This window comes from Marmota marmota, unplaced genomic scaffold, assembly GCF_001458135.2.
Source record: "Marmota marmota marmota unplaced genomic scaffold, marMar, whole genome shotgun sequence".
Classification (NCBI taxonomy): domain Eukaryota; kingdom Metazoa; phylum Chordata; class Mammalia; order Rodentia; family Sciuridae; genus Marmota; species Marmota marmota.
The window spans coordinates 34,176,001-34,202,574 of NW_026000082.1; the positions used below are offsets into that span (position 1 = coordinate 34,176,001).

The window sequence follows — 26,574 nt, forward strand, 5'->3', positions numbered from 1 at the left end:
TTGTACTTGAGTCAATATGAATTTTTATTAACACACATTTGTCAAAGTCTGTACAAACCAAAACATTCCTGTGTTTTAAAATGTCCATTATTACAAACATACAAAGAAACAAAAGGTGTTACCAAAAGTTAGCTACTCAATTTCATGGCAAAACAGTGTCATGATTTTTAAAAATTAAAATTTCAAGACTAAGGATTCTTCTTTCCCTTTTAAGAACTTATGGAAAGTTAGAAAATGTGTGGGTTTGCTTTATATTAAATGCCAAGACCTTAAAAAAAGATTTAGTATAAAACTAAATGTTTTTATATTATCATACTTCAGATAACAGAGTTTCTCAGTCTTTAAAATTAAAAAAAAAAAAATGACTGTCATTTTTCTCAATCTTTTCCCCATAGCCAATGCAAATACATCTAAAAAATATTATCTGATAGTTTACCTAAAAGCTTCTCATTCAAAAAGTTACAAAACTATTTAGCACTGCTGTTCCCCTTGCTTAGAAGGGAAAATTACATCCCCTACCAGGGCAATATCTAAGCCACATGGTCCACTGTATCTCTTAGCAGAAGGAAGCCACCCTTTCCACATCTCTGTCCAATTATGTGCATGGCTCCACTTGTGAGAATGCTATCACAAATTATAGAACATCTGCTTTTAACAAGCTAAATTTACTGCTACAATTTTGGTAGACTGAGACTACAAATGTCATCTGCCCTCACCATTACCTTTAACTCTAGTACCCCCCTGCATTAATAATTCCAGGGTTGTTGATTTTGTTACTTCACAGCACATACTACACACATCCCCAACTTCTTTAAAAAGACCACATAGAGTACCTGAGAGTACAGCTAGAAATACATGTCTATCCCTTTCCTGGAAAAGTGAATCCATGTGCCTATTGGGATAAGAAGGGAAGACAGGCCACACATATCTCTGGCTGACACCAAACTGCTTCTGAGAAGCACATGTATTCAATACCTTTCCATTAAAAGCAGGGAGTATACAGGCTGGGGTGGGTGAAGAGAAATAGGAAGAAAGTACAATGATATTATTTCTCCCATTTGGACTAATAGTCCATACTTGAGCAGTTTGTACTGATCCCAGAATGTCCTATAGTTGAACCATTTTGAATCTGCTCCGTTTAATAAAAAAAAAAAAAAATGTTTTCTGACAATAATAGCCCAGTATAACAACTTATATAGGTAAAGGGTATTTTTTTTTTTTAAAAGAAGTGGCAGTATGAGAATTTAAAATCAATTACCTAAAAGAATAAAGGAAGTGGGGGAGGGAAATGTCCAGTACAACCTGGACAACCTTTCTTTCTGCCCTTACTTAAAAAGACAGACTATTCAAAATCTTTGCAACCTCCCTTAAGTATCTCCTTAAATGATCTTCCAAGAAATCCTCTAAAAGGCACTTAACTCCATACGTGTACATTGAAATTATTTTATCTTGGTAATCGGTTTTTAAGACTCTAAAGTTAACAAGAAAGAAAAGATCTGATGCATTTTCTAAAAGCTAGAGAATAGGACTTTTTTTTTTTCCCCCAAGAGGCATCGCTTTTACAAGAACAACTAGCTAGGCTACCATTATTCTTTTATCAAGAAAAAGTTTCTTTTTTTTAAAAAATAAATAAAACTCTGGCTATACATAGTACAAAGTTCATACATAATATACCTGGAAAAAAACCCAAGAGTATACCCTGAAGCAAAAGATTTATTGGAGAGAGAAAGCCTCTCTCATTGTACCAAGTCTTAAGGTGGCAGTTTTTAAAGTTAGAGGGTGGCAGTGATATACAATTAATGCCAAACTATTTGCTCATGGGTATGGCAGGATGCAAGGATGGACATAAAAAATCATTCTGCACATAACACTGAGCAGTGACCACCACAAAAGAACAAAGAGTAGAACCAAAATACATAGAGAAATAGGAAAGGGAAGAAAGGGATAGAAGGAAGAAAAGGGAAGAGAGAGAAGAAAAGAGGAAGAGATGGTAGAAGAGGAAGAAAAGCATAGAAGGAGTAGTGTGAGAGAAAGAGAAGGAGATTGAATCTGAAATCCCAAACACTCAAGCATGCAGTCATAACACAGCACAAACTAGATGTTTCCATTCAGCTCACTGCAATCACACAAAGAAGGATAACTGTAATAAAATAGAGATTCTTAAGAAAGTTTGCAATTCCCAGAGAACAGCCAGGTCTCCAACCCTAACCCAGGATGACCCCATCTGCTGTTGCTGAAGAGCCTCCTGAAGTCTGTCATGGAGAGGTAATAGCTCCTGACTTTTCGGACTTCTTGCTCTTGGACAAGGCAGCTGCCTGCTTCAGGAGTTCTCGATTTTTGGCCTATAAATTAAATAAACAAATAAATCAGTGTGAGAGGATGTTTGCCCAGGAAAGAATATGTTTTCCATGCAGAGTAATTATTAATAGACAATAATAATTAATAATGGGATAAGTTTTCCAAGCAGATGTGAAGGCAGATAATGTAGAGGGTCAGGAAGAGATGAACCATTCTAGAGGTAAAAACAAATAATAGAAAACTCTAGGGCTTGAGATTTGGTTTAAGGAAAAAAGTATTTGCTAATCTCTTGGCATCCACTATTACAAAAGGATGCTCCATGTAATACAAACTATGCAGTGCCTTAATGGGCAAGTTAAACAGAATCCATAATTCAGACACCTGGAATCACATCTGGCACATTCCAAAATCAAGGAACCATTTACAAATTTTCTGAGAGGAAAAGATCAGAACATATCCAAGAGTAAAACAAAAGGTATCCAAAAGGGAGACTAATGTAATATGTCCATACTTAAGAAAAAAAAATCTAAGAGAAAATGAATTAAAATACACTCAGCCAAGTATTCTAGTTACCACATAATAAGCAGTCACCTGCAATTGTTCTGTGACTTCTTTGTGCGTTTTCTCCATTTGGTTCATTTTTGCCCTCATCTGAGATTCCTGGTACTGAAAATCAGCCTTCAACTCAGTAATCTGAAGGAAAAAAGGCAGAGTGACCATAAGAAATTTCTATGTAATGAGAACTGTTTTGGTATCAGACAGCTAAGCGGTCCAATAAATTAACAAATCCAGGGCTGACCTGCAGATCCATACCTATGTCAAAGCCAGGGAGTATCCTACTTTTTTCTAAAGCTTCCCTGAAAATTATAAAAAATCCCGAACTAACATTTCTTTTCTTTCTTTTTTAAGAGACAGATTTCTCACTGTTCCTCAGGATGTCCCTTAAGTGAGATGAAATGATCTTCCTGCCTCAGTCTCCTGAATGCTGCGACTATAGGTATCTGTCACCGTGCCCTGCTTTGAATTAGTATTTCTGTTAATTAACCACTAGCAGGTTTTTAAGATTTCATGTTTTGCCCCGCTCTGCTGGGGAATGAACCCAGGGCTTCATGCATGCTAGACAGTGCTATATCACTGAGCTACATCCCCAGCCCTTTTTATTTTGAAATGTTATTCAAGGAGCACAAAGAAGGGACATGTAAGTCAGAAAGATTATTTTGAGTTTGAGAGGCACAGGAGCAACAGAGGCACATAAATTAAGAATGATATCTAAGCAAAGGCAATGGTGTGGACATAGGCAGAGAGATGTGAGATAATTGAGAGATTATTTGAATGAATGATAACTTGGATAGTGGCAGGAGAGGAGGCTAAAGAAAGGCAGGCAGGCCAGGCATGGTGGTGCTTGCCCATAATCCCAGGGACTTGGAGGCTAAGGCAGGAAGACTGCAAGTTAAGGCCAGCCTCAGCAACTCAGAAAGACCCTCTGCCAAATAAAAAATAAAAAGGGCTGGGGATGTGACTCAGTGGTTAAATGCCCCTGGGCTTAATCCCCGACCAATAAAAAGGCTGGCATGATGCAGAACAGCTTGTCCCAAGCCAGGGAATGTGTCCTTAATCCTGAAATCTATATGAAACAGTCTATTTGTTTTTGCTCCTTTCAAAACTCCAGTTCTGCAAAGCAGTAAAAACAAGTGTTTGTCTGTTTTGCAAATGTTCTGTTATGTGCCATTCTGATCTGGTCCATGAAGAGAATATACTTGGGTCTACTTTCATCTGTCAGTCACATTGTAAAGTTGAAAGAATATGGGTGTCCCCCCATGAATCCACCTGGCAGGATGGTGCCTTCTCTACTGGCAGGATATAGCCCAACACAGTAGAAAGTACAAGAGAGTCAGAATGGGTAATAAATTCATAACCTTGTTCTGCCATTTACTAGCTGTGTGATGACACACTATTTACCCTCTTTAGGTCTATCTCCCCATCTATAAAATGAGATAGAAATCAGATGAAAATAATGCATGCAGTGGTGCATGCCTATAGTTTCAGTACTTGAGAGGCAGGAGAATTGCTTAAGCCCAGGAATTCAAGGCCAGTCTGGGCAACAAAGACAGACTTCATCTCAAAAAAAAAAAAAAAAGGAAAAGCAAAAGATAATTTAACATTGTAAATGTCTGTGAGTCACTTAGAATGAATCACAGCATTCTGAATGTGGTATAAGACAACATATAGCCATGGAGGGAGGAACAGACATAAGGGAGGTAACTGGAGCCCTAAAAGAAAAACAGCAGAGATATTCTTCACCTATAAAATTATGATAACAGGGGCTAAGGTTGTGGCTCAGTGGTAGAGCACTTGCTTTGCACACGTGAGGCACTGGGTTCAATCCTCAGCACTATATAAAAATAAATGAACAAAATAAAGTATTGTGTCCATCTACAACATATATATATATATATGAAATTATGATAATAATTTTTGCCTCAAAAACTTGTTATATGGGTAGTTAATACATAAAGGCATTTAGAGTAGAACTAGGCACAAAGTCAGCAATAAAAGTTTTTGTTATGAAGGCAAAAATGAGATACTCTTAGCCAGGTGCAAAGGCACATGCCTATAATCCCAGCAATGCAGGAGGCCGAGGCAGGAGAAATGCAAGTTCAAGGCCAGCCTGGGCAACTTATGGAGACCATGTCTCAAAATAATATAAAAAGGGCTGGGTATGTAGTTCAGTGGTAGAGCTCTTGCCTATTATGCATGAGGCCCTGGTTTGATTCCTTAGTACTCCTGCCCCAACCCCACAAAATGAGATACTAAGAACCCAGAAATAAAATAATAATAAACAACAAATTAGAACAAGAATGTCAAAAGCTCCCCTCCATCTAAGAGAGAGGGAGATGGTGCATGCATGTAATCCCAGTGACTCAGGAGGCTGAGGCAAAAGAATTGCAAGTTCAAGATCAGCCTCAGCAACTTAGCAAGACCCTGTCTCAAAATAAAAAAAATATAAGGGCTCAAAATGTAGCTCAGTGTAAAGTACCCCTGGGTTCAATCTCCAGTATCAAGGGGGGCAGGGGGAAGAAGCAGATGACTCTTAGACCAAAATAAAACTGGTCTCATTCTAAAGATATTAATGTAAATATACTAGAAATATAAGAATATAGAAAATATTCTAATGTGCAGATAGAATGTTAACACTTAAAATATTAATAAGGTATTTATGTATTTATAGTGGGTCACTTAGTAAAGGAGCTGTAGCAATGACACAAAGCAAGTGATGCAAGAGTCATGGAGAGGGGCTCACCTGAACACTGTCCAGGGAGTGGGGAGCCTTGGCCTCATACTCTGAGTATTACTGGACCATGGATACAGCCATCCCCATAACAGAAATGGAGACAACAGATTCTTTTAGCCTGACAGCATTAAACATTCCAATTACATAAACACTATTTCTTATTCCAACTCCATGCTTATTCAGCATCTTCTGACTACAATCATCCAAGGTAATTCATGCTGAGAATAGTAGAATGCTATTGTATGTCCCACTGTGAATTAAGAAGTAGACACTGTGGTTTTATACATTATCTCTGTTACCTTGGTTAACAAATGTCCTGCCTAAAAAGTAGAACTCCCTTTTTTCTTTAAAATATATTTTTAAAATATTTTGTTTTAGTTGTAGTTGGGCACAATACCTTTATTTTTATGTGGTTCTGGGAATCGAACCCAGGGCCTCACACATGCTACTCTACCACTGAGCCACAACCCCAGCCATGGAACTCCCTTCTTAATGCTAAGAAAAATCAGCTTTTTGAACCCACTGGGCTAAGGTAATTGATCTAGGTAATGTCATCCCATGAGTAGTACTGGCAAATGGTTAGCCTCTCCCTAGGACATCCCACCTTGCCATGGGATCTCTCTAAAAGCATCAATAGTAATTACTCAATAAATTTCAAATAGAGTTATCATCATGTCCCATATACCTTACCCTTGCATCATTCTGATCTGAAAAGTGTTAACTAACCATACCTTTTTTTCTTTCTCTAAGATCATTTGATCCTTTTGATGCAACATCTTCTTCAGAGTAGCTACCTCTTCTTTCAGCTGAGCAATGATGACAAAGTGGTCAGTGCCTGGTGAATCCAGAGCCAGGTCTGGGGAAAAGCTGAATAGAAAAATGGAGGGGGAAAAATCATAACTTGGATGGATATATACTTTTCTCTATCTCAGGATGCATCCTAGGCCACTTGACTATGAACTCCTCAAGGGCAGGAGTAACTATTTGAATTACTAGTATTGAGAACATTGCTTCATATACACAGACTCAACAGCATTTGCTGAACTGGAACTACACAGGTTAGGTGATCCTCAGAATGACACCAACCCAAACCATAACACAGTGGCATCCTGTAGCATTTTCTCTCAAATTCAGGATTAAAGTAAATGCTATATTCTAAGAGCCTCAGATACTACTTCAGGTTCACTAAAGGTCCCCAAGATGAACCTCGGAAAGAGCTATAACATCTGTGATTAGAAAACGTCCCTAGAATTCTGGATAGATGATAGATTATAAGTGCATATATTATGAAGAGATGTGGCTTCTGAGAAGATGCTGCATTTCATACCAGTTCCTTTTGTGAAAAACTAATAGGAAGGGGTTGGACATGGTACTACATGGCTATAATCACAAAACTGGGGAGACTGAGGCAGGAGAATTACAAATTTAATACAAGCCTCAGGAACTTAGAGAGTTCTTGTCTCAAAATAAAAAATACAAAGGGTTGGGGATGTGGCTCCATGGTAAAGCATCCCTTGGTTCAAACCACTGTACCAAATAAATAAATAATAACTTAAAAAATAAAGTAAAACAAATCAACTTGCTATGACAATAGAGTAAGAATTTGTAGTTCTCTTTGTGGTTGGTTCTTCCTGTTTTTTGTTTTGTTTTGTTTTCAGTGCTGGGGTTCAAACACAGGGAAGGCCTCATGCATGCTAAGCAAGTACTCTCCCACTGAGCTACATCTTCATCTCTTTTTTAAAATTTTATTTTGAGATGGGATCTCACTAAGTTGTCCAGGCTAGCCTTGAACTCTGAGATCCTCCGATTCAGTCTACTGAATAGCCAGGATTACAGGCATGCAATACTGTACCTAGCTCCTTCTTATATCTTAAATCACATCCCATCTTCTCTACATGGGAAGAAACTCCAAACAGCTAGCTTGACCACAGCACATACTTCCTCATAGTTACCAAGTCAAACATTTCTATGGTTAGAATTGGAAGACACATTTCATTGATGAGAACATTGTCCCCCACTCTAGTCTACATGAAGCATATAAGAAGAATGTTGGAGGAAGAATGAACAGATTACTTTCACAAACTGATCCTTGTACAGAATTATTGGATAACAAAAAGTAAATGCAAAAGACATATGACAATCTCTCCCAGTTTCAAATGTGAAGTACCCTTATATCTGCAGCTTTACATGTATTTCAGTACTACCAAGGACCTGTCTTTTCTCAACCTAACAGACTATATAAACACACAAATACAGAAATGAATGAGACAGAGTAATGAGCTAGTAGTATAAGTAACTCATCATTGTCCTCAAGGGTCCTAATGCTCTCCTCTGTTTCTTGAGAGAAGATTCCTCTCCTACCAATAAATTGTGACAAAATCAGTTCTGTCTATCCTGTGTTAGGGGCTTATCTCTCTGACTCTCTAACTCTTCGTCCAATAAGAACCGCCGGAAATGAAAAAAGAGGATTAGGTTAGCAAGACAGAAAAGCCAGTCTTTTTTCAAATACCTTCAATGACAGGGAGCTCATTACTTATCCATGAAACTTGTCTCTCCCAAAAGCTGTTAATATAATAATCTTCCTTAAGTTGAACCCAAACCTGCCTCCCTATAACCCTGCACATTGGTCCTCAAATGCCACACAGAAGTCCTATCTTTCAGGAGGGAGAATAAAATGAAATTACAAGGAAAAGAAGGATCTTAAGAAACAATAAGCCACAAGGCCTGCCTCGATGCCACTCACTACCCAAAACTGCTTTTTAAAAATTTCCTATGGAATAATAAATAAATATGGTCAAAAAGTAGCTGGTACATTTTCTCAAGGAAGGAATGAATGATAACCATTATCTCAGATTTTCCTTAAATTAAAAAGTTTTGTTACAACTTTAACAAATTAAAAATAGTGAGGCTGTAATTTTTGAAAAACAGAAAAGACCAAGTCTTATGATTATGAAACTATTATAGAAAGTTAAGATAATGTGTTCTGTCTGTACAATATAGGAAGCTAATGGATAAAGAATAAGAGAAGAAAAAAATATGACTTGGTACTAAATAAATAGGAGAGGAGAATGTGGCAGTATAGAAAGATCATTGAAAAGTTAAGGAGCAAACTTGCAGAAGGCATAAAGAATAAATATTAAAGAGTAAGAGCATAAATTTAAAAGTATATGAATATTTTAAAGGTGGGGACAGGAAAGTGGTTTGTGATTAATTAAAAAGTGAGAGGAAGGTAAATAATAGACATTTTGACTGATAATACTTGGTACATAGGTATGCATTTAAAATTTTTTAGTCTGTGTGATTTAAAAAAGTCTTAAAAAAACAAAGGACTATTGGAATGCTTCAGGTTTGTTTGTTTGTTTGTGTACTAAGGATTGACCCAGAGGCATTCTACCACTGAGTTATATCCCTACCTCTTCTTATCTTTTGAAACAGGGTTAAAGTTGGCCTCAAACTTGAGATTCTCCTGCCTCATTCTACTGAGTTACAGGAGTGCAAACTGCACCCAGCTCATAATGCTTTTTTTTTTTTTTTTAATTTTTTTAGTTGTTGAAGGACCTTTATTTTATTTATTTATTTGCAGTGCTGAGAATCAAACCCAGTGCCTCACACTTGCAAGGCAAGTGCTCTACCACTGAGCCACAATCCCAGCCTCTAAGAATTTATTTTAAAAATAAATTAAAAGCAGCATTTCTCCTGCTTTTAATTTATTTTAAAAAATAAATTAAAAGCAGGAGAAAACCCACAAACAGTAAACAGGATAGCAAAATGTAATTTATCCTGTGTTATGAATGTTTTTTTAAAAATACAAATAAGGGGGCTAGGGCTATAGCTCAGTGGCAGAGTGCTTGCCTAGCACTGGATTCAGTCCTTAGCACCACATAAAAAATTATAAGTAAAATAAAAAGGCATTCTGACCATCTACATCTACAAAAAAAATTTTTTAAATAAAAATAAGGGGAATAAAATGTTAAGACTGGTAATATAGGATATTCAAATAGAACTTATGTATGTAAAAAATTTTTCCAGATTTCCAATTTTGAGATTAAATTATACTTTAAACAATCAGTATGTTCATCTAAGGAGAAAATGATCTTTTAGTATCTTGTATGGATAAAAGACCTCAAGAATCAGCATCCTACATGAGGAATACAGTCACTGCTGGTGACTGAACTCTGAGATGCAATACAATAGTCTGAACAGAGAGATGGAGTTTTTAGTTTTGTGTATCCATGGCAATGGACAGCAAAAACAGTGCAATATCTCAAGAACAGAATAAACTACTAAATGATAAACTTAAAGACTACTTGATTAAACTAGAGGACATGAAAGAGCTTTATCAAGGTCATTCAATCCAACCTGGGTTATAAATGAGCACAAACAGAAATGAAAACTCTAAAGGTATAGGTCTTTAAAAAGAAAAAAAAAAAAAAAACCTAGAAAAAGAAAAAAAATAAATAAATACAGGTATAGGTCTTGGCTTGAATGCCCTGCTTCTATATATAGAGGTGAGAGGATCATTTGGGCCTGGGCAATGTAGTGAGACCCTGTGTCCTAAAAAACAAAGAAAACTTCATTCCTTTAAGTAGTTTTTGAAGGGTCATGCACAATGACAGAGATGATAGACTATCTGCCTCACATGCTTTCAGAATGGCCAGGCTGACTGCTCAGAGAATAGAAAAATTGATCACAAAGATGGTCTTCATGGTTCCTTCCCTCATGTAATCTGAACATTTAGTTACATGTTTCCAGAAGGTTTAATTCAAGAAGTTTAACATCAATTAAACTAGTTGTAAAAAGACACTATCTTGGTAGGGTCTGAAATAAATTTAATGAAAAAGACAGTGGGAAAGAGTAAATTTTCACAGATGTTTTATACTCTGATGAATAAATTCAGCCCTAGTAAGTCTATTTGAGGGTCTGTTCCTGTATCCACCACTGAATGGGAGGGAGAACTGTGAATGGGAGACATTTTCAGATTGGAGATGATTCCAAGGACTTAGGGACTGTGTCAGGTGATCTCACTTCAAGATGCCCGGGCCTGGAGGAACAGGAAAATGGTTGGCCCCAAGACTCTGTTGGGAAGTGGCCCACTGCACCAACATGGACGGGGCACTCTGGATATTAGGACAAAGCAGCTCGTAAGAGGAAGCATCGCTGAGAAGGAGAGAGGAAAGTGAGGAATAAAATTATGCATTTAGACAGGCTGGAAATAAAACAAAAATATTTAAATGCATCTCATTCTCTTCTGATCCAGTATCTGCACTGGGCTGGCTTTCTGAATGCTATGAAAGTATGGAATACCCCTCACACAACACTGCGTTAACCCCACCTGTCTCTGCTCTACCTCTGAAAACCAACTCCTACCCTGCCTAAAGGAGGCTACCGGCACAGACCACAATGAAAAACATTCAGTGTTTATCAGTGTAGGACAGTTAGTTAGTGAACTGCAGAATTCAACTGCTATTAAATCCAGTTACAAGTTACACATTCTTATGCTTAAATAAGATTTGACTGTTATCAGTACTGCTGTTTATAAGTACTGTTAAATATATCAGCTATCAAGTAGCTAATCCCTCAATGGTTCATTGACAGCTGTAGACTAGCTCCAAGGTACAACCTAAAACATATTCTAGTTTTAGGAACTGTGTATGCATTTCAATTGTGTGTGCACACATACTCCAACTGGCTCACCTGTCTCCATTCGTTGTGATTGAATCAAACTTGGATTTTTTCTTTGGGATTTCATTTTGAATTGAAGATGTAGAAAGTGTTTTCTGGCTTTTAATGGCAAAAATAGAGAAATACATGTTAGAAATCAAAGATTAACAAGATACCACAATGAAAGTCTGTCTATTGAACCAATATAAGATAGTAGCTTTTCTGTGCAAGACCTTATTTTCTTTTTCTTTCTTTCCTTTTTTTTTTCTTTCTTTCTGGGATTGAACCAAAGACCTCATATATGCTGGGCAAGTACTCTATAATTAAGCTACAACCCTGATCCTTTTTTTATTTTGAAACAGTCTCCTAGTTGGCCCAATGGTGCACACCTGTAGTCTCAGCACCTCAGGAAGCTGAGGCAGGAAGATCACAAGTTTAAGCCAAGTCTCAGCAACCAAATGAGCCAAGTGAGACCCTAAGCAACTGAACAAGACTCTCAAAAAAAAAAAAAAAAAAAAAAAAAAGAGGACTGGGGATATGGTTCAGTAAGCACTCCTGGGTTTAATCCCTAGTACCAAAAACAAAAACAAAAGAAGAGAAAAGAAACAAGGTCTCCCTAAGATTCCCAGGCTGTCCTTGAACTTGCAATTCTGCTTCATCCTCTAGAGTAACTGGGATTGCAGGCATGTGCCAACATGGCTCAGATAAGGTTCTTATCTGAACTCTTACAAAAAAGCTTCTTAAGTAGCCCCCAGACCTTTTTACTTCTGATGCTTCTCCACCAATCAAGGTTGTTTTTTTATTTATTTATTTTTTTTATACAGTGCTGAGGATCGAACCCAGTGCCTCTCACGTGCTAGGTGAGTACTCTACCACTGAGCCACGACCCCAGTTCCCCTTAAAGATTTTTTTTTGAGAGAGAGAATTTTTTTAATATTTATTTTTAGTTATCGGCAGACAGCATCAAGGTTGTTTTTAATGCAGATTTAGTCTCTCCCATGCACAGATCCCTTCAGTGGCTTCCTACTAACCCAACTTCACACTCCTTTATCAGGTCTGCATGATCCTTTTTCCTTCCATTCCCCAACTCTCAATCACAAGCTCCAGCAGAGTAAAAGGACTTCAAATTCTTTGCAAATGCTATTCCTTTAGCCTAGGATGCCACTGCCCAGTCTTATCTGATGATCCAGCTCATCCCGAGATCCAGTTACCTAACAGCTCTTCTCTAAGCTTGCCATGCCTTGTTTCCTGAGATGGTTAATTATTACTGCCTCCCAAACTTGTATCTTGATATGTTCCCACTGTGGTGCCCTTCACATTAGGCTTCAATGATTTGATTACAAGTCTGTCTTCTCTACCAGACTGCATACTCTTGGAGAGCAGCATGACTCTTTTGTTCACCTCTATATGCCCAGTAGAACCCCTGGTCCATTAGAGTACTTAATGTCTGCTGAATAAACAAAGTCATGATGGTAATAATAAAAAATAACTAAAATATATTGAATACTTCCTATGTTCCAGTTATAAAACTAATCACTGTGCATGCACTATATAATTTATCTTTACAACAACCCCATGAGGTAATACTATTATTTCTTTTATTTTACAGATGAGAAAACTTGCCCAAGATACCCATAGAAAACTTGGCAGAGCCAGGATTCAATCCAGAGCCACAGATCTTAGCACAACTACAGATACTCTGACAGGAAGGTTAAGGCATCAATGGAAGAACATTTTTTTTGACTGGATTTCACTCTAACAAATCTAGAATATCTATCACTCTCCTGGCCAAATACACATTTTAAAAGCTGTGTCCCTCAGGAAGTGAAATGTCTTTTAAAGAAAAAAAAAACATTGAAAGGATGACGAGAACACTACACATGGAGTAAGTTCCACAAAACTTTAAGACACAATACAAAGTCAGAAAATTCTGACACCTTAAAGTGCACCAAATGCAGTGGGACACACCTGTAATCTTAGCTACTCAGGAGGCTGAAGCAAGAGGACTGCAGGTTTTAAGGCCAACCTGGATAACTCAGCGAGATCCTGTCTTAAACAATAAATATATAAAAAGGGCTGGAGATGTAACTCAGTGGTAGAGAACCTCTGGGTTCAATCCCTAGTGTTTTTTGTTTTTTCTTTTTAAGAGAGAGAGAGAGAGAAAATTTTTAATATTTATTTTTCAGTTTTCGGCGGACATTGTTTGTATGTGGTGTTGAGGATCGAACCCGGGCCACACGCATGCCAGGCGAGCGTGCTACCGCTTGAGCCACATCCCCAGCCCGTGTTTTTTTGTTTAAAAGAAAAAAAGAAATCAATCAATCTCCATGGCTCTTGGAAGATACAGGAATTATAAAATTGACATTATAAATTATAAAATATGACAAATGGGATTCTTCCTACAGGCTTGTCACCAAAGAGAAAATGGGAAAACTTATACAATATCTTCCCTGACTGCCCAACATCTCACCTACCTAGCACTTTTAGTCCTATCTCTTGCACCTGGGGTTACCTGTTATAATGGCTACCACCACTCAGGCGGCTGTACTGTTCCTTCTCCTGGTGGCCTGCACGAGAAGAGCTGCTCAGGTGCTTCCTTTGCTCTTTGGTCTTCTGGAGAACACGTTTGTATGAAAGTGTGCACAGCCAGCATAGCAATTTCCCATCTACCTGAAAGACAAGGAGACAAAGATAAAGAACAGGAAATGTAGTGCAGTGACTGAGAATATGGGCACTAGGAATTAGAACCCCTGGGTTAAGTTCCAGCTCTCCCACTTGTCAGCTGTGTAACTTTGGGCAAGTCACAGAGGGCTGCTACAAGGATTTAGTAACATAATGTACATAAAACACTTAGCATGGTGCCAACATAAAAGTTGTTTAGTAAAAACAGCCTCTATTTTATTCGTGCTTATTTTGTTTTTCTTCATCTTAGCAAACACAGACCAGAGCAAAGGTCCCACAAGAACTTCAAAAGACAGATGTTTCCATGGTGCTCATTATGGAAAACTCAGCAGGGAGAAGGTAGAAGATGAAACAAAGTTTATACTTCACTTTTTAAATGGACAAATAAAAATTTTATGTATTTTAATGTATAACATGTAGTGTTTTTTTGTTTTTTTTTTTGTGATATTGGGGATCGAAGCAAGGCCTTGTGCATGCAAGGCAAGCACTCTACCAATTGAGCTATATCCCTAGCCCCAACATATAGTCTTGAAATGTACAGAAATTGTGAAATGGCTACATCAAACTAATTAACAGGACTTACCTTACCTTTTTTTTGGTGTGTGTGTGGGGGATACCAGGGATTGAACTGAGCCACACCCCAGCCCAATTTTGTATTTTATTTAGAGACAGAGTCTCGTTGAATTACTTAGCGCCTCACTTTTACTGAGGCTGGCTTTGAACTCTAGATCCTCCTGTCTCAACTTCCCAACCTGCTGGGATTATAGATATGCACCACTGCTCCCAGCTACCTTACATTTTGTGTGTGCGTGTGTGTGAGAACACTTACATCTAGCAGGACATGGTAGCACATGCCTATAATCCTAATGAGTTAGAAGACGGAGGCAAGAGGATTGAAAGTTCAAGTCCAGCCTCAGATACTTAGCATGGCCCTTAGCAACTTAATGAGGCCCTGTCTCAGAAAATAAAAAGGGCTAGGGTTGTATCTCAGTGGTAAAGCACCCCTGGTTTCAATCTCCAGTACCAAAGACAAACACAAACAAAAACTAAAAAATCTCTCTTAGCAATCTTCAAGAATACAACTCATTATTAACTATACTCACCATATTGTACAATACATCTCTTAAACTTATTCTCCCTAAATGAAATTTTATAACCTTAGACTATCATGTACCCAAACTCTCCCATACTTCAGTTTTAATACATTATATAATGGCTCACAAAATGGCATACTGGATACCTTCTCTGAGATGGAAATAATTTCCCCAGAGAAAGACGAATGGATGTGTAGCTTCCAGACACTAGTCCCTGGTGGCAGCCTTCTATTGCATAGTCTAAACTAGATAATGTTGATTCCTTTAAACAGAAGCAGCTGTGCACCAGAGAGCCAGACACAAACTAGGAAAGCAGAATGACTTCCACAACCCTCTGAAGCTGGGGTGCCTTTGTGGAGCATTTGGAATGCAAAACCCTTTGTGGAGAGCTGGGTGTAATTACTCAGGTTGCTGATATTTTATAGAATTTTATAGCCTGCATTTACAATTGCTAAAATTAGATCATATGCACCATCTCAAACAAGGGTTTGTTACATCACTGTTCTCTAACTCATCAGCAAGTTCATCAGTCTGAAACTATCCTTTTCCTTCTAACTCCACTACTTCCATTTTACACCATTCTCATCTGTCACTACTTCAAGAGCCATCCAAAGGACCACCCTACTTCTTATTCCTGGGGCCTTGTGAACTATTTCTTCATAGCAGCTGATGAGGGCTTCATTAATGTAAATGTGATTGCATACTCTTTCCTTAAAATCCAAGATTTTCTCGTCTATTATAAAATCCAAACTTTACCATGGCTAATATGATTTAAATGCAGCCTCTACCTAGTCTATAATAACTTCATTTTCTTTCTCTTCCCCTTATTCACTCTGCCTTCTGTTCTCCCCATGTGCCAAGTTCATTTTTGCTTTAAGGTCTTTGCACAGTTGGTGTCTCTTCCAGGAACCTTTGCCCTCCAGAGCATCAAGAGTGCCTACTGTCTTCTCATCATTTTAGTTTCAACTCAAATGTCATCTCCTGATTGCCCAATTTAGGTGGAAACCTCACTGACTTTCTACCAGGTACTCTAAAATTTGTGTTTATTTATGTCCTTCTTTGTCTTCATCCATCTCTCTCTGATACACAAGAATATAAAGTCTGTGGCTCAGAAGTGGAGTGCTAGCATGCATGAAGCACTGGGTTTGATCCTCAGCACCGCATAAAAATAAAATAAAGGTATTGTGTCCGTCTATATCTAAAATAAATAAATAAACTTTAAAAAAAAGAATATAAAGTCTGTGAGAATAAGGTCTTATTTATTTAGTTCATTAGTATATTTCCAATACCTAGAATTGAGTCTGGTAGATGATAGGTATTTAATTATTTGTTTATAAATATACAAATGCACTTTGGAAAAAACTTCAATCTAGTTTATGCCATAGTTATGGGACATGATCTGAAAGCCTGATTTTAAAACACAATAGAAGACTCTGGCCAGGAAAGAATTTAACAAAGGATTATTTTTTAAATTTTTATTTTAGTTGTAGATGGACACAATATCTTTATTTATTTTTATGTAGTACTGAGGATCGAACCTAGTGCCTCACACATGCAAGGCAAACACTCTACCACTGAGCCACGACCCTACCCCCTCAACAAAGGATTAAAAAAAAAAAAATGCAATTCCACTGAAAGAAAATAAGTATTGAACAAGAAACTGCACAGAGAACCAAAGATAAATCTTTCCTTTAAAAATAAACTTAGGGGCTGGGGATGTGGCTCAAGCGGTAGCGCGCTTGCCTGGCATGCGTGCGGCCCGGGTTCAATCCTCAGCACCACATACAAACAAAGATGTTGTGTCCGCCAAATACTAAAAAATAAATATTAAAATTCTCTCTTTCTCTCACTCTCTTTTTTAAAAAAATAAAAATAAACTTAAAGCCAGGCATGGTGATGCATGCCTATAATCCCAGCAGCTCAAGTGGTTGAGACAGGAGGATTGAGAGTTCAAAGCCAGCCTCAGCAACAGCAAGGCGCTAAGCAACTCAGTGAGATCCTGTCTCTAAATAAAATACAAAATAGGGCTGGGGATGTGGCTCGGTGGCCAAGTGATCCTGAGTTCAAGCCCTGGCATCCCCAAAATAAATAAGTAAATAAACTAAACTTTAAACATAAAAGATAATCTTGAGAATTAAAATATCAAAAACAAATTATTGTCAGGTGTGGTGGTGCATGCCTGTAATCCCAGCTACTTGGGAGGTTGAGGTAGAAGGATTATAAGTTTGAAGACAGCCTAGGAAACTTAGCCAGACTTTGTCTCAAAATAAAAAAATGAAAAGGGCTGTGGATGTAGTTCAGTGAGCACCGACTTAGCATATGCTAGGTCCTGGGGTCAATTCCCAGCACCTAAATATACATATATAAAACACTGATTGAGCACTTAATTCTGTATCAGATTCCATTAAGGGACTCAGACATAATAATGCATCCTTTCCAACACCACTGAGGTCTGATCATCTGCATTTACAGATAAGAAAACTGGAGCACGAATAGATTAAGCTGTCCAATTTCATATAACAAATTGTGAGACCCTGTCTCTAAATAAATACAAAATGCATTCTGAATCTGAATGATCCGTTCTGTGGTTGTATGTGTATGTGTTGCTGAGGATCAAACCCAGAGCCTTGTGCATGCTAGGCAAGTACTCTATCAATAGATCACATCCCCAGCCACAAAGCACCCTCTCTTAATCCCTGAGTTTAGCCTTCTCTATTTTTTCTTTTTTTTTTTTTTTTTGAGATAGGATCTCACTATGTTTCCCAGGCTGTTCTTAAGCTTGTGATTTTCCAGTCTTAGTCTCCATCTTAGGCCATGCCATGATGCCCAGTAGATGTCTCAAAAGTTTATGAGTATGTCTAAAAATATCCCAAACGCTTAGGATTGTAACAAGTAAAAACTTAAGGAACTCTAGTATAAACAGATTTTTAAAATTAGCTATACTAATTAATATTAATACAGGTACCATTTATTGAGTTATATTACGTGTCAGCTCAAAATTGTTTTATATAACTATCTCATTAAATATCTCCATGCCCCTAGTGAAGTATCTACTTTTATTCCTGTTGAGAAAAATAAAGAAATTGATGCATAATTAGAATAAATTTCCCAGGTTCATTTAGCTAGCTCCAGGAGTAAGAAGGGACTCAGATGTGGGGGACTGCAAAGCTTGCAGTATTGCCTAGACCTGGGCAGCATACAGTTATAAGCTACCTCTTGATTACTAATTCAGCTTCTCCAGTATCTTGACTCAGAGAAAGGTACCCTAGTTGGCAGGAGTACTCTGGTCACCGAAAGTTATATCCTTTCATAATAAATGAACATGTTTGGTTAGCAATAGTCAGCTCTTGAAAGCTTAAGCATCTCTGAAAATTACCTTTGACCACTGAAAAAGAATTTCTATACTATATTCATCTAGTCAACAAATATTATTTTATTACATACCATATGCCAGGCCTTTGGAAATATATAGTTGGAACAATAAGATGGGAAAAAAAGCTAATTTTTAGCAGGAATGGACAAATACTTATTTATAAGCAAGATCATTTTTCACAATGTTACATGCTATGAAGACAATAACAGAAAGTAATTGGATATAAGGAGTAATTGTGGGAGTGTAGTAAAAGAAGGTCTCTGTGAGGAGGTAGCATCTGGGTTGAAACACTGTGGAGAGGGCACATCGGGCAAAAGAACAGCCAGCTTAAAGGAGGCAGTGTTGAGGAAATGAGACTAACATGTCTGAAGGACTGAAAGGCAGCCAGTAGGAATGGAAGAAGGGAAGAGACTGGAAGCATGACGGAAGATGAGACTGACTGCTGGGTACAGGACTTGCAAGTAAGGAAGGAGTTTGAGTTTTAGTTCAAGCATAACCAGAAACCATGGGAGATTTTTAAACTGGACACTAAATAACTATGTTCTTGTGATTTTTTTTGATGGGGGAGAAGGGGTTATCAGGGTTTGAACTCAAGGGCACTCAATCACTGAGCCACATTCCCAGCCCTATTTTGTATTTTTTATTGAGATAGGTTTTCACTGAGTTGCTTAGCATCATGACATTGCTGAGGCTGGCTTTGAACTCTTTGATCCTCCTGCCTCAGCCTCCTGAGCTGCTGGAATTACACACATGTGCCACCGTATCCAGCTTCTTGTGATTTTTTTTTAATATCTTATTTTTTTTTAGTTGTAGTTGGACACAACACCTCCATTTTATTTATTTATTTTTATGTGGTGCTCAGAATTGAACCCAGGGCCTCACACATTCTAGACAAGCACTCCACTGCTGAGCCACAAACTCAGCCCTGCTTCTTGTGATTTTTAACTTCAACATATAAAAACATTTAAAGAGCTGGGCTCGGTGATCCATGCCTGTAATCCCAGCAGCTCAGGAGGCCGAGGCAGGAGGATTGCGAGTTCAAAGCCAGCCTCAGCAAACAGCAAGGCGCTAAGCAACTCAGTGAGACCCTGTCTCTAANTATAAATTTGCTTTTAAGTTGATCAAATGAAGCTCATTTGCGGGGGAGGTACTGGGAATTGAACACAGGGGCACTCGACCACTGAGCCACATCCTCAGCCCTATTTTGTATTTAATTAGAGACAGAGTCTCACTGAGTTGCTTAGCGCCTCGATTTTGCTGAGGCTGACTTTGAATTCATGCTGCTTTTTTTTTTTTTAAAGATGTTGATGGACCTTTATTTAATTCATTTATGTATATGTCGTGCTGAGAATCAAACCCAGAGCCTCACACATTCTAGGTAAGCGCACTACCACTGAGCCACAACCCCAGTCCCCAAAGCTCATTTTTAATACAAACATTTTTCTTCACAAGACTATTTCTTAAATAAATGAACAAATGACAAAAACTCATTAGTACGTATGATGAGATTTCTATGAGAAATGCAACAGAACCAGCTCTTTGGAGAAACCAGCAAGTGCTTCCAAATTTCTGAAAAGGCCACTTTACCATCATCAGTGTATAAACATATCAGGAGAATGCCTGCACAGATAATGTTCTTTTTTTTGTAGGGGTGGGGAGGTTACTGCAGATTGAACCCAGGGGCACTTTACTACTTAGCAACACCCCTAGCCCTTTTTAATTTTTTATTTTGAGACAGAAGTCTCACTAAGTTTCTCAAGCTGGCCTGGAATTTGCCAACCTCCGGCTTTAAGACTCCTGATTCTCTGGAATTACAGGCATGAGCCACTATACCTAGCTTAGAAATAGTATTCTGAACACTAACATTAAGAAGAAAAAAAAAAGATAATTATTCAAAATAGTCAACTATTAACAAAGAAGTCAAGACACAGGATTCATCTTTCACCTCATCTTTTCATACTGATCACCAACGCCACTCAAGGAAAATTATAATCAATCCTGACAGAGTAACTATAAACACAGAAGTCCATTATAGTAAGTATTAAATAGATTAAAAAATGACATACTAGATATATTAATATAACTAGTTTTAATAAAAATGTTATAATGACATTAATAGTCTACAGAAGAAAAATTTCCAAAAGAACCAGGTACTCACTGTTAGGAACAGAGAAATCTTACTTACCGTTCCATACAACTGCACATTCTGAGCACATTTCTTGCAAATTGTATTGGTTTTGCTATTAAAGAAAAAAGAAGACAAGTTTTTCTTAGATCATCTGTAAATGAATTCCTCTTTAAGTCTAAGGAATTTATTTGCTCATTGCTCAAGGGCAAGGTAAAATATGGTCTGGACACTTAATTAACTGACTTTCGAGTATCTGGCCAATAGCTCTTTGAATTATTATGTGGTTATTAATTTTGTTTTTTGTTTTTTTTTTTTTTTAATTTTTTAATATTTACTTTTCAAGTATCGGCGGACACAACATCTTTTTTTGTATGTGGTGCATGAGGATCGAACCCGGGCTGCACGCATGCCAGGCGAGCGCGCTACCGCTTGAGCCACATCCCCAGCCCCGGTTATTAATTTTGTAATCTCAAATAAAATAAGTCTTCACTTAATATGAAGAGTGAGTTATTTCTGATTATGACATCTTTAAGTACCATATAAATAAAACTATCAGATATGGAAAAGACCTTCAAAATATGTTAGATCTGGGTGCAATGGCACATGCCTGTAATCCTAGCAATTCAGGAGGCTGAGGCAGGAGGATAGCAAGTTTGAAGCAAGCCTCAGAACTTAGCAAGACCCTCAACAACTCAGCTAGACTTTGTCTCAAAATAAAAAAAAACTTGGGGATGTAGCTCAGTGGTTATTAAGCACCCCTGGGTTTAATCCCCAATATAAAAAAAAAAATTATGTTAGAATAAAATGGACTAGCAGAAAATAAATTAATTCTCTTTAATTCAGATGAATAACTGACAAATTTAAGATAAGGAATAAAGTATTTGGATTTAGAAAATAAACTCAGAGTGCTGGGAATATAGCTTAGTGATTGGGTGTTTGCTATTCAATGGTGACCTCAGACAGACTAAGGTCCTCTGTAAGTAAAAGCATATGAAAATCCCAGAGGTGGGGAAATAGACTTTAAAACCAAATATTTCATCAAAATTTCTGATTTCTCATCAGGCACACTAGCACACACCTATAATATCAGTGACTTGGGAGGCTGAGGCAGGAAGATTGAAAATTCAAGGCCAGGGACTGGAGTTGTGGCTCAGTGGTAGAGCACTCACCTAGCACATGCGAGGCCCTGGGTTCAATCCTCAGCACCAAATAAAAATAAATAAATAAAGATATTGTGTCCAGCTAAAAAATAAATATTAAAAAAAAAAAGAAAAAGAAAATCCAAGGCCAGCCTCAGCAACTTAGCAAAGTCCTAAGCAACTTAGCAAGATTCTGTTTCAAAATTGAGTTCAATCCCCAGTACTAAAAAAAATAATAATCTGATTTCTCTGAGATAAGCATTGACAAAAATGAAAATAAATAAATAAATAAGATACTCAAACAAAATACTTTCCAGGGCAGGGCAATTTTCTGCTACTTAAAGAAGGCAGTTCAAGCTGAGTGTTGTGGTACACACATGTCATCCCAGTTAATTAAGAGGCTGAGGCCAGCTTAGAAAACTTAGACCCTGTCTCAAAATAAAAATTAAAAAGGTTGGGGATGTAACTCAGTGGCAAAGTACTTTCCTCGCATGCACAAGGCTCCATCCCCAGTACCACCCAAAAAGAAAAAAAGAAAGAAAAACAGTAAAGAATTGAAGTGCAGGTGCTGGGGATGTAGTTCAGTGGTAGAGTATTTGCTTAGCATTAGTGAAGCAGCACAATGCATGGGTGTGGTGGCACATACCTACAATCCCAGCAGCTCTAGAGGCTGAGGCAGGAAGATTACAAATTCAAAGTCAGCCTCAGCAACTTAGAGAGACACTAAGCAACTCAGTGAAACCCTGTCTCCAGATAAAATGTAAAAAAGGGCTGGGGATGTGGTTCAGTGGTTAAGGATCCTTGGGTTTAATCCCTAGTACCCCCCCCAAAAAAAAACCACACACACACACACACAAAGAAAAATGACCTTAGGCTAGGGTTGTGGCTCAGTGGTAGAGAGCTTGCCTAGCATGTGTGAGGCACTGGCTCTCTATTCTCAGTACCACATATAAGTAAGTAAATAAATAAAGGTCTATCAATAACTAATAAAAAATATTTTTTAAAAAAAAGAAAAATGTCTTTTCATGATCTTGGATCAAAGCTCATATCTCACCATTACACAAAAATTAATTCACGATGAATTATTGGCCTAAATGAGAAAGGTAAAACACAGCTCTAAGTATGATCCGTATGATCCATTAATAAGAAGTTCAATAGGAAAAGTTAATTGATCATAGAAATGGAAATCAACAGAATAGTGGTTGCCCACGGAAAACAAGGAGTGTTGAGAATTGACTAGGAGGAGGCATGACAGGACTGAAAGGAATGGGGGTAACATTCTGTAGGTTTAGGGGTTACTATTTGTAAAATTCTTTGAATGAAGTACTTAAGATTTGAGCATTTTGCCAGGTGTGGTGATACAAGCCAGTAATTGTAGCAACTCAGGAGGAAAAGATAGGAGGATCACAAGTTCAAGTTCAAGGCCAGCCTCAACAATTTAGCGAGGTCCTCAGTAATTTAGCAAGAGAGCAAAATCTGTCTCAAAAAAATTAAAAGGGCTGGGGGGTTTAGGGTTAGGGCTCAATCCTAGTACCAAAAGGAGAGCGCAGGCAGAGATTGATTCAGGAAAGTGTAAAATAAGTTTCAAATGTGGCTAGGGCTAACAAACCTTTTATCAGGATTGTCATATTTCTAAAAGTATCTTCTTTGACCTTATAAATTTTTCAACCTCTGTATATATACATACTGGAACTTGAGGCTCATGTTTTACTGCTATGGGGTTGGTTTCTTTAGGGCTGCAAGATTATAACCCCTATATAAAATGATCAAGGACCTGAAAACTAAGTAACTTTAAAAATGTAAGCAATCAGGGATGTAGCTCAGTGGTAGAGTGCTTGCCTAGCATGTATGTGGTTCTGGGTTTGATCCTCAACACCACAAAAAATAAATAAGTAAATAAAAATTAAAAATTAAAGGAATGGCCAGGCAGGGTGGTACATACCTATAATCCCAGCTATTTGGGAGGCGGAAGCAGGAGGACTGTATATTGAGGACAGCCTATGCAACTTAGTGAGACTTCCATCTCAGAATAAAAATTAAATTGGGGGGCTGGGGTTGTGGCTCAGCCATATAGTGCTTGCCTAGCACACGTGTGAGGCCCTGGGTTCTATCTTTAAGCATCACATAAAATAAATAAATAAAGATATTGTGTTCAACTACAACTAAAAAATAAATATATATTTTAAAAAATTAAATTGAATTAAAGAGGGGTGGGGATGTAGCTTAGTGGTACAGCACTGCCTAGCATGTTCAAGGGTTCAATTCCTAGTACAGAAAAAAATAAAAAAAGCAATCAATGGATAAAATTTAGGATATAATGTATGTATTATACACCCTTCAATGTATCAGGAAACTGTTGAATCTGTAAATAATGTAATTCACTACTGATCTGTATATTACAATGAAATTAATTACAGATCTGCACATGAAATACAAACACAGTTTTTTAAGAGGGAAGAGCCTAATAACATCTTTCATGGTCAACCAGAACTCTACCTCTCCTGCTGGTACTCAGTCCTGCAGTAGGTGCACTTCACAACTGGGTGTGCAATCCGACATTCCTGAAATGAAATGAGGATATAATTTTAAAAGGCACTCACAAATGGAAACAGCCTTCAGTAGGAAGAAGACCTGGGCACTATTCCTAGCACAGCCACTATGCTTGAGTGAGTCACTTAACTTTCTGGGCCTTATTTTCCTCCTCTGTAATATTTGCATCACTGTTGTGCTGTTGATGTGGGAGTAAGAATTTGTATGGTACTGGTCATAAATTGCAAAACAAACATATATGAATAAGACCCAGAGTGAGAATCTGAAATCCTAGATTCTAGTTCTGATTCTTGTGCTACTGTGTGATTTTGAGCAGGTTTACTTGTGAAATGAAGGTGCTAGATTAAAATCATTTTTATTTATGTATTTAAAACTTCCTTAAATCATATGTAATTTTTAGGCTAAAAAGGGCACTCAAGCGCTTGCCTTCTCTCAGATTTGGTAAACAAGGCCATCTGAGGCAATCTTGACATACAACTGTGACTTACTCCAATCAGAGACACAAACTCTGGATTATCTAAGGATATCTCAACATCACTCTTCAGTGGGCTTGGTAACTTTTATTGTTGCTCTGCAGCACTTCTATTCATTGATAGGCACAGTGAATGAAGCAAATTTAGAGACACCGTGACTTTAGGGGTAAAAACTGGTTAAAGCGAGGACCGAAGGCCACCAACTAGATGTTTAAAAGTCATCCTGATTCGTGCGCCTCATTGGGGACTTTTTTCTTTTTTAAATAGAGCCTTGCCACCTTCGACTCAGACCGGATGAAGAGTGCCCGTGAGGTGTCCGAGTTCTAGACACTCCTCCCTGGCAGCACCCAACTCTCAAGTTTAACCCAGGCGGAGCAGGGGGTCCCTGAGTAAGCAACCAGGGCGGACCGCGTGGGCGGGGAAGGCAGCCCAAAGGAATCCCCGGAGTGGCTGGTCAGGGGCAAGTAGGGGATCCGCCGTCCCCCTCCCCCGACCTCGCCGGTTCGGAAAACAATCCCCCGCGGTTGCTAAGCACCGGGACACGCCAGCCGCGGGGGGCCAGGACTGGGCCTGGGACTCCCCCACGTGCCCCGCCGGCCCCCTGAGGGGAGGGAGCGTCTCCTCAGCTAGGCGGGCCTGCCACACCCAGCCTGAGGGACCTCGCCGGGCGTCCCGCACAACCCAGAGTTCCGGGCCGCGCCTGCTGCGTCCCCAGTTCCCGGCCGCCGCCCCAGCCCGCGCACCTTGCACAGCTGCTGCCCCTGAGACAGCGCCTCGAAGGGGAAGCGCTGGTGGCACTTGGTGCAGGCGTAGAGCGCCGCCATGTCCGGCCTGGGCCGTGCTCACCGCCCCGCGGGCCCGGCCGCCGCTTTATCTGACAGTCTGAGGCACAACCTGGCGGTGGCGGCAGGCTGCTAGCTGCGGCAGGAGGGCGGGTTGGCGCGGGCCGGCGCGGGCGGGCCTGGGCGAACCGGGGCGGGCACCACGGCGCTGAACGCCCGTTCACTGGTTCACTTCGACGTCGATCAAGCAGGAGGGGGCGAAATGAGAAGCTTTACACCACTCTGATTCGATCTGAACTGGAGTACGCCACTGTGACGCGCGAGGCCGCGATTATGTAAAGCGCAGTCACGCGGGGGCGCTGCCTAGGGAGAGACAGTCTCGCGACCAGGACCTCGGAAGCGCTCAGGCTCCTCCCCCTTCACTCAGCGTTCCCGCCCTCGCTCCGCCTCTTCTGGGCCGCGGGCGCAACCGCGCTTCTCGCGATACTTTCGTGAAGTTGTGATGTTTTAGTTTCCATGGAGCTGCCCTCTGGCAACACCTGGGGCGGAATTGGGCTGAGCGCTGGGCATTGTTGATTAGAACTCGGCTACTACCCTGGTCAGAAAAAAAAGTAGAGAGCTTGCGAAAGAAGCCTTCTCATCGGAGCAGGATGGGCCCTCCCAGCCCTCTCAAAGGAGAAGAGGAAACTGAATATAACTCAGAAAAGTGCCTCATATCTGAGCTCGCTAGAGAGGGGCGAGGAGCGAGAGGAGCCCCAGAAAGCGCCCCTGTGTTGCGGGAAAGGGATACTAGAGATGACAGCTCCTCCAAGAAGTATAAGACAGATACCAAGGAGTTCCCGTGTCCTGGAGGCCCCCCTCAGAGTGGGATGCTGTTGACTCAGATCTCCTTCCTCCTCTTTTCTGGGATCTATACACTCTAGCAACTCACCTGGGGTTTCCGGGGAGGGCCTGACCCCATGAAGGCAAAACACGCCCACCTAGCTGTGCCTCTTCTGACTCACAGACTGGAGCCTATTGAAGCTGCCCAAAGAGTGACAGACTTGTTCTTGAGGTGTTTGCAATGTTTCCTGCAGTGCTGACATTTCTAATTCCTGACCTG

General features: G+C 39.2%; 1 protein-coding gene across 2 annotated transcripts; it reads right to left on the reverse strand.

Moving 5' to 3' along the window:
* Fam76a (family with sequence similarity 76 member A) lies at positions 1-25,642 on the reverse strand. 2 transcript variants are annotated; one of them, XM_048816018.1, is made up of 9 exons: positions 25,434-25,642; positions 24,164-24,228; positions 20,586-20,640; positions 13,764-13,921; positions 11,285-11,371; positions 10,616-10,747; positions 6,322-6,457; positions 2,890-2,991; positions 1-2,342 (listed from the first exon to the last, which is right to left on the reverse strand). In XM_048816018.1, the coding sequence occupies exons 1-9, from the start codon at positions 25,512-25,514 to the stop codon at positions 2,256-2,258; spliced, it is 903 nt and encodes a 300-aa protein (XP_048671975.1). In that variant the 5' UTR covers positions 25,515-25,642; the 3' UTR covers positions 1-2,255. The 2 variants fall into 2 exon arrangements, with proteins under 2 accessions (XP_048671975.1, XP_015340911.1); XM_015485425.2 differs by lacking the exon at positions 10,616-10,747 and having other exon boundaries at positions 25,434-25,639.
* Between the last annotated feature and the right edge of the window lie 932 nt (positions 25,643-26,574).

Excerpts from the sequence above, each read along its gene's own strand:
- Fam76a (XM_048816018.1), bottom strand. The coding sequence starts at position 25,514 with ATGGCGGCGCTCTACGCCTGCACCAAGTGCCACCAGCGCTTCCCCTTC. Across the intron at positions 13,922-20,585 it reads ATGTGCAGTTGTATGGAACG|GTAGATGGGAAATTGCTATG; the intron begins GTAAGTAAGATT and ends CTTGTCTTTCAG. Across the intron at positions 6,458-10,615 it reads CCAGGCCCGGGCATCTTGAA|CTTTTCCCCAGACCTGGCTC; the intron begins GTGAGATCACCT and ends TTTTCTATTCAG.